Source organism: Coregonus lavaretus (genome assembly GCF_964263955.1).
Source record: "Coregonus lavaretus genome assembly, chromosome: 22".
NCBI lineage: Eukaryota > Metazoa > Chordata > Actinopteri > Salmoniformes > Salmonidae > Coregonus > Coregonus lavaretus.
In genome coordinates, this window is record NC_140009.1 from 8936440 (window position 1) to 8945121 (window position 8682).

At 43.5% G+C, this 8682-nt stretch overlaps 1 protein-coding gene across 1 annotated transcript in view; it reads left to right on the forward strand.

Moving 5' to 3' along the window:
- Positions 1-4755, forward strand: part of LOC311150333 (rho GTPase-activating protein 39-like) — a 118957-nt gene extending 114202 nt beyond the window's left edge. Inside the window, exons 10-11 of the mRNA XM_084187738.1 lie at positions 244-413; positions 1648-4755. Coding sequence (XP_084043864.1) covers positions 244-413; positions 1648-1842 — 365 coding nt within the window. The 3' untranslated portion in view covers positions 1843-4755. The remainder of the gene's footprint in view (positions 1-243; positions 414-1647) is intronic.
- Positions 4756-8682: the final 3927 nt, after the last annotated feature.

Sequence of the window (8682 nt, forward strand, 5' to 3'; positions counted from 1 at the left end):
TTGCCCTTTCTTTGAAAAGTGTTGTCAAGGCTGGAAACATTACTGTATATTGAACAGTCTGCACTCCATCGTGCCTGGGGGACAGCAGAGGTGTGGGCGTCAGACGGGTTCTGTGTACAGTGGAAGAAGAGGGGGGGCTTGGTTTTTATCTTTTTAGTTCTGGTAAAATGAAGTAAAAGATTGTTCTCAAATGTAGGGAAAAATATATATATATTAAAAAATAAAAACATCTCACTCCCCTAGCGTCTCTGCTGAAGCTGTGGTACAGGGAGCTGGAGGAGCCGGTCATCCCTCAGAGCTTCTATAAGCAGTGCATCAGTAACTATGAGGATCCCGAAGCAGCGATCAGAGTGGTGCAGTCTCTGCCTGAACTCAGCAGACTGGTGCTCTGTTACTTTATACACTTCTTACAGGTAACACTCCTACATATACACAGGTTGGTTATTTAGCAACAAATCGATTCTTGCGCAACCGTGGAGGAAAACAGGCGGGGGTTAGCTTAGAATCAAAGGATTGTTGACAACATATAAACTACACTGAGTGTACAAAACATTATGAACACCTTCCTAATATTGAGTTGCAACCCCTTTTGCCCTCAGAACAGCCTCAATTCGTCGGGGCATGGACTCTACAAGGTGTCTAAAGCGTTCCACAGGGATGCTGGCCAATGTTGACTCCAATGCTTCCCACAGTTGTTCCCACAATGCTTCTTGATACACACGGGAAATTGTTGAGTGTGAAAAACCCAGCAGCGTTGCAGTTCTTGACACACAGACCAGTGCGCCTGGCACCTACTACCATTCCCCGTTCAAAAGGCACTTAAATATTTTGTCTTGCCCATTCACACTCTAATGGCACACATACACAATCCATGTCTCAACTGTCTCAAAGCTTAAAAATCCTTCTTTAACCGATCTCTTCCCCTTCATCTACACTGATTGAAGTGAATTTAACAAGTGACATCAATAAGGGATCATAGCTTTCACCTGGATTCACCTGGTCAGTCTGTCACGGAAAGAGCATGTTCCTAATGTTTTGTACACACAGTGTATATTTCCTCTCCAAATCTTTATTGAAAACATACATTTGCACAATAAGCACTTGTCTCTCAAATACATTGTTACAGTTGTTGGTTAGCTAGCTAGCTAGTTTTTGCCATATTAGCATAGACGTGACAAGAGTCAAAACAAGACATGGTGTCAATAACAAGATACAAAGAGCTGAAACGAGCCACCTACGATTCCCCACTTGTCATTGTTGCTAGCTTTCTGGCCATCCAGAATCACAACTCAGACTTCTGCCCAATCGGCGCGCGCATCGTTTTCGGGACATTGTCAGCTAACCCATCTATAGCTCTCTCTCTCTCTCGTCTACCCACTTTTTCTCTCTCTCTCTCCTCTCTTGATGGATTGATTTATTGGGGAAAAAACATGCACTGAGTATAACCCAGGGGATAACGTGTTAAAGTGAAATTCACTTGTTTCCATCGTGGACCCTCTTTAAAGGTCACTTTGTATGTTTTGAAGTTATACCTACATAATAACTAGATGTATTAGTATAAACAAAACAAACACCACATAAATGTCTCTGATCTTGACTCTCATCCTAAACTCATCCACTCTCTCTATCACATTCTCTTTCCTGCAGGTGTTTGCCCAGCCCGTCAATGTGAGTAAGACGAAGATGGACGTGAATAACCTGGCCATGGTGATGGCTCCCAACTGTCTCCGCTGCAAGTCAGACGACCCGCGCGTCATCTTTGAGAACACGAGGAAGGAGATGTCCTTCTTACGCACACTCATTGTTCACCTGGACACCAGCTTCGTCAAGGGCATCATCTGAGGGGGCCATCCCTTTATCCATCAACACCATGCCCTGGAGAGCTGCACTCGTTCATCCGCCCCACTCCTCAACTATAGCTGCGCTCTCTTTCTATCATACCACTGTCTACAACTGTCTCCCACCTTATTCACAACAAGCCCTATGTTCCTTCACACTTCTCATCAACCATATCACATCTCAACCCTAGATTCCTTCTGGTTCACAAACACCACAGCCTGAGGAACACAGACAGTGGACTGCACAGACAGTGACCGGGTATCTAGACGGTTTTTCGTGCTCTGAATCATCTTCCCTTTTTTTTGTTTGAGACAAGCTCGCATGTGATGGTAGTGGGAGACGGTTGATCCATTGGAAAGCAGGACATACAGTACATGGTGTTCACAGGCTTGTGTTAATGACTGGAGCGGAATCAGTGGAATGGTATCAAACACATGGTTTCCATGGTTTCCAAGTGTTTGATGGCATTCCATTCGCTCCGTTACGGCCATTATTATGAGCCGTCCTCCCCTCAGTAGCCTCCTGTGCTACTGTTTCTGCTCCAAACACTGGACCGTGCTGGCATGAGATTCAGCATGTGAAGAAGAGCAATCGCAATACGAGACTATTATGCACAAGAAGCATGTGTTCCTGCTTTGAGTTCCCCATATGTATCTGCCTGCCATGGTCGTGAATGATGATGATGTGTCGTCACATGTTCTGACATGACGAATTGAGGGGAAACCCACTACAGACAGACTCTGTATTATACTGTTCTCTTTTCTTTTATTGTAAAAGTGTCTGCAAGCAACAATTTCCTTCGCATTCTAAGTTCATTTGGAACGCTTTTTTGACTAATTTAATATGAATTCTGTCTGGGTTGCCAGAGCTGCAGGATGAGTTGATAAAAAGGTTTAGACTTCCCCTGACCCCTGATCTCTTCACTGGCCGCAGAGAGACAGATTCACCCTCTGGGTTTAAAAAAAAATACGTATTTATTTCTGAACAGAGTTTCTCTTACAGGAAAGAGTATAACCCATCAGTTAGGCAGAGATGTGCGTACATATGAGATACAGTCTTGGACTAAAACCATGAGGAAAACACATGCCTATTCTCCTCAGCGGTGGAGTCGGTTGGGGGGGGAGCTAGGGAACATTTGTGGAGCACTTTCTGCTGTTTTACTCCAGACAATTACACTCCGCTTATTTTGGAGCGGGCCAGGGTTCTGTGTGGAACCTTTTTTCCCTCCCTTCAGCGGAACACAATTATACCTTTGATGGATCTCGTAAAAATGCTAATTTTAGCTATTAGCAGGTCAGGGGAAAAGGATGCAGGGGAAAATGAGAGTGCTGCTGCTGCCTGTACCTAAAGCCTCAGCCACGCAGACAGTTGTGGATTTACAGTGCGAGCCAAAGGGAGGGGCAATCTGGCAGTGGTTTGAGGGTCTGGGGTACATTAGTTTAGTGTCATATACTGGGAGGAAAAGCATTAAGGCAAAACACAAGCCGATTTAGTATTTTTAGACATTATTGCCTAACAAGGACTTTCCTATTCCTCAAAATATCATGCCTCATATGGGGAAGAGGGTTTAAAATCCATATTTCAGCTGTCTTAAGGGCCATGTGATCTCTGTTATATTTAGCAGTGCTACATGGGTTTAGGTTTTAATGCCCCACAAGTTTTCTCTGTGTCTACCTCATCTTAGTGATGGGGTCTGTGCTGCGAGGCTTGTGTGTGTGTGTGTGTGTGTGTGTCTCTGTGTGTGTGTGTGTCTCTGTGTGTGTGTGTGTGTGTGTGTGCGCGTACGTAAGTACTTGCACATCAGTGTGTGTGTGTGTGTGGGGGGGGGGGGGGGGGGTATGAGAGATAGAGAAGCATGAGTGTGTTCATACAGCATACACTCCCTAGTTCCTGGAAGCTGGAGCCCCTAAATTAGAGGGTGTGTTTAGCCAGAACATTTTATCTGGGAGGTTAGATGGTTGTTAACCCCTTTTCTGCACTCACAGCATTTACAGCGGCCGCTCCTCCGTTTCCTGCATTAATGCTTTACTGTTGTCTTACGAAAACCCAAGCCCCACCAGTTGGGTACTCTACAGCCACATCAGAGGACACTACCCAGCTTTCTCCTCACCTCCAGCCAGCAGGGGCAGCACTGAGGTGGGCAGGGTGGAAGATGGCTGTGCACAGTGCCAATAGTTCTGGGAGTGCATGAGAGATATATACTGAGCCTGCAGAATGAGGAGGAATATTTCAGGGGCCAATAGTCACTGGTCTATTGCTAAAGTTATTGTAATTGTATCACAATGTGTTCTTCTAGGATCTATACACTGACCTTCAGTAAAACAGCTGAGGACCCGTAACTCTTAGACACCGAACTCCTGATGCTCCGGTTGAACTATTCTCCATCCTGTGTTCTTCAGTGGATGATGATTCATGTATACAGTGGTATATGTGAATAGCAGCATGGTCTTTGATCACTGAATGTTCAAAACAATGAGGGTTATAATAACAACATGATTCCACAATATTGTGAAAAAAAGTTAAATTCTTCAGTAACATAATTATTCTCTTGGTTTGAAATAAATGCTCGTGGTGCGAGTCAGCAGTGTAATTTCTTGATTTTATGAATAACCTTTGACTCAATCATTTTTTTTCCTAACTGGAATGAGTGTTGATAATGTTTGTTGAGATGATAGAGAAACTGAGGTGTGTCATGTTTAGACTGTGTTTGATGACAGTTACAACGTGTGTGCCCCCATCCATTGCACATACGCCTCCTCTTACCCGGCCCTCACAAGATGGGTGCTATTGACTCTTGTTGTAAATGTGCTTGCAGGTCATTTGGGTATGTTGGTGTGTGTGAGTGTTTGGAAACAAGAAAAACAGCAACGGTGATTGTGTGGATGCATTTATTTCATCAATAATTGACAAAATAAAGTTTGTAAATAAATGTGTCATTGCTTTTTTTCTGATCACTTGTTTTACACTGAACAAAAATATAAACACAACATGTAAAGTGTTGGTCCCATGTTTCATGAGCTGAAATAGAAGATTCCAGGAATTTCATACGCACAAAACGCTTATTTCTCTCAAATTGAGCACAAATTTGTTTACATCCCTGTTAGTGAGCATTTCTCCTTTGCCCAGATAATCCATCCACCTGACAGGTGAGGCATATCAAGAAGCTTTTAACAGCATGATCATTACACAGGTGCACTTTGTGCTGGGGACAATAAAAGGCCACTCTAAAATGTGCAGTTTTGTCACACAACAAAATGCCACAGATGTCTCAAGTTGAGTGAGCGTGCAATTCCTGACTGCAGGAATGTCCATCAGAGATGTTGTCAGAGAATTGAATGTTCATTTGTCTACCATAAGCCGAGAATTTGGCAGTTTGTCCAACCGGCCTCACAACCGCAGACCATGTGTAACCACGCCAGCCCAGGACCTCCACATCCGGCTTCTTCACCTGCGGGATCGTCCAAGACCAGCCACCTGGACAGCTGATGAAACTGGGGGTTTGCACAACCAAAGACTTTATGCACAAACTGTCAGAAACTGTCTCAGGGAAGCTCATCTGCGTGGTCGTCGTCCTCACCAGGGTCTTCGGTATCGTAACCGACTTCAGTGGGCAAATGCTCACCTTCAATGACCACTGGAGAAGTGTGCTCTTCAAGGATGAATACCGGTTTCAACTGTACCGGGCAGATGGCAGACAGCATGTAAGCGTCGTGTGGGCGAGCGGTTTACTGATGTCAACGTTGTGAACAGAGTGCCCAATGGTGGCAGTGGGGTTATGGTATGGGCAGGCATAAGCTACAGACAACAAACACAACTGCATTTTATCGATGGCAATTTGAATGCACAGAGATACCATGATGAGATCCTGTGGCCCATTGTCGTGCCATTCATCCGCCGCCATCACCTCATGTTTCAGCATGATAATGCATGGCCCCATGTCGCAAGGATCTGTGCACAATTCCTGAAAGCAACTTCGCACTGCCATTGAAAAGCAGTGGGACAACATTCCACAGGCCACAATCAACAGCCTGATCAACTCTATGCGAAGGAGATATATCGCGCTACACACCAGATACTGACAGGTTTTTTGATCCACGCCCCTACTTTTTTTTAAAAAGGTATCTGTGACCAATAGATGCTTATCTGTACTCCCAATCATGTGAAATTCATAGATTAGGGCCTAATAAATGTATTTCAATTGACTGATTTCCTTATATGAACTTCAACTCAGTAAAATCTTTGACATTTGCATGTTGCGTTTATATTTGTGTTCAGTGTATTTTTAAAAGATTTGTTAACAAGGGATGAGTCTAACTTCTGCAAGTCTCCCATTGACTTCAATGTGCATTTCACGGTTTTAGTCTCTCGTGAGGCCAGTGCTTACACGAGGTTAGGTTGCGGGACCGAGGATACCATTAGGTCCATGTGTTATGGTAGAATCATGTCTTTCACTGCAGGTGAAAGGTTTTTATGTATCGGACACAATTGTTGCACGGCCAAATCACCCTCAAAAGAGGAAGAGAAAGTGAATGGGTCTTTACCTTTTCTCCTGCAGCTTCTCTGTTAGCTGAGCGAGTAGGGTACCCAATCACATCACAGAACATGTGGAGGCGTTTTGGTGAGTGAAACATGCCTGACAACTCATCCTGAATGTATTTCCGCTGCTCTGTTGATCGCTCCATACAAATGCTAGTGGGCGTGGCGTTTGGCCGCAGCAATATGGATGGGTAGTCAGGCTAGTGTGAAACAGGAGTTCCCTTGACTGTTGGTGTCGCTGACTCCGTCACATCAGCTGTTCTTGTCCCTTGTTAGTAGCAACATGCAGGCATGACAGAGCATCAGAGCAGGCACAGCTCAAAGTATGTACAGGCGGCAGGTAACCTAGCGGTTAAGATAGTTGGGCCAGTAACCGAAAGCTCGCTGGTTCGAATCCCCGAGCTGGCAAGGTGAAAATCTGCCTTTCTGCCCTTGAGCAAGGCAGTTAAGCCCCAACAACAACTGCTCCCCGGGCGCCGATGACGTCGAACAAGGCAGCTCCCCGCACCTCTCTGATTCAGAGGGGTTGGGTTAAATGTGGAAGAGACATGCCGTTGAATGCATTCAGTTGTGCAACTGACTAAGTTGTATGTAAAGTATTTAAAAACATTTCAAAATTCTGCATAATGCACAAAATACCGGCAACTGACAAAATACAGGAAACACTTGAGTAAATTAGGGTTCTGGTGTGGGGTGCATTTTCCTGGCATGGTTTAGGTCCACTCAACCCCTTAGAGGGCAAGGTAAACGCCATTAAATACACAGCCATTCGGAGTGATCACCTTACCGATGGTGAATCATTTCTATGCTGATAAGTGTGGTCTCTTCCAGGATGACAATGCTCCCATCCACAGGGCACAAGTGGTCACTGAATGGTTTGATGAGGATGAAAATGATGTTAAACCATATGCCATTTGAACACTTATGGGAGATTCTGGAGTGGCGCCTGAGACAGTTTTCCACCATCAACAAAACACAAAATTATGGAATAAGACACTTGTAGTAGCATGATTATTATTATTATTCCAAGGCGCTTTGAAGCTGTTCCGGCGGTTTGTGGTGGTCCAACGCCCTATTAAGATGCTTTGTTGGTGTTTCTTTTATTTTCGCAGTTACCTGTACACCATAGCCTTGGCCTACTTCGAGATTTTTCTAGCTAGCACAGTGACTGAACATTATCAAGGAAAATAAAAAAGCACATAGCTGAAGTTGCTCTAAAAGGCCCAGTGCAGTCAAAAACTTGATTTTCCTGTGTTTTATATATATTTCCACAATAGGAGGTTGGAATAACTGTGAAATTGTGAAAATTATGATAATGCACTTCTAGCGTAAAAGCTGTTTGAAAAGACTGCCTGAAATTTCAGCCTGTTTTGGTGGGATGAGGTTTTGACCTTCCATGGTGACATTACCGTAAATTAGTTTTTTTTTTAAATAGACCAATAAGAAAGAGCATTACAAATCTCTCTGCCAATAACAGCTAATTTTCAGTTTTCCCCTACCCACTCAGACCACTCCCACAGTTCTAGCAAAATTCTTGCTCGAGAAATTGCCCTTTGCTAAGAAGCCTTTTTTTTTTTTTTTACCATTGAAATAGAAAACAATGACAGTAAGGTACTTTATTGTTACCCGGAAATGATTTGATATTGAGATAAAAACGGCTGCATTGGACCTTTAATAAACTATAATGAGAAGTGGCTGAACATAACATCTACCTTATGATACTGTATGTATGTATGTTTACATGTATAGAGAAACAGAAAGAAAGTTGGTAGCAGTAGCAAGGAGATCTGTTCTCCAAAATTAGCATTTCCCAAACTCGGTCCTCGGGACCGCAAGGGGTGCACGTTCTGGTTTTTGCCCTAACACTACACAGCTGATTCAAATTATAAAAGCTTGATGATAAATTGATTTTTTTTATCAGCTGTGTAGTGCTATGGCAAAAAAAAAAAAACGTGCACCCCTTGCGGTCCCAAGGACAGAGTTTGGGAAACCCTGTCCTAAATTAAATCTATACTGCTCTCTGGTGGACAGATGTTTTAGAGCTTTTGTTTACGTGTAGACTTCCTTAATGTACACGCACAATACAAAACACAAATTCCTAAAATTATGACTACTCTTCTCAAAATCATACATACAGTGTAGGTTCATCAGGCCATCTAACAAAGCCTGTATATGGGGATATTTTAGTACAAAGGGGAATCAAAATGGAACAGAATAATAGAATAGAAAAGTACAAACTAAAAAAGAGTTTGGATCATCATCACTGTGTATCCTATATTCTCTATCTCACTCTCTCTCTCTCGACAA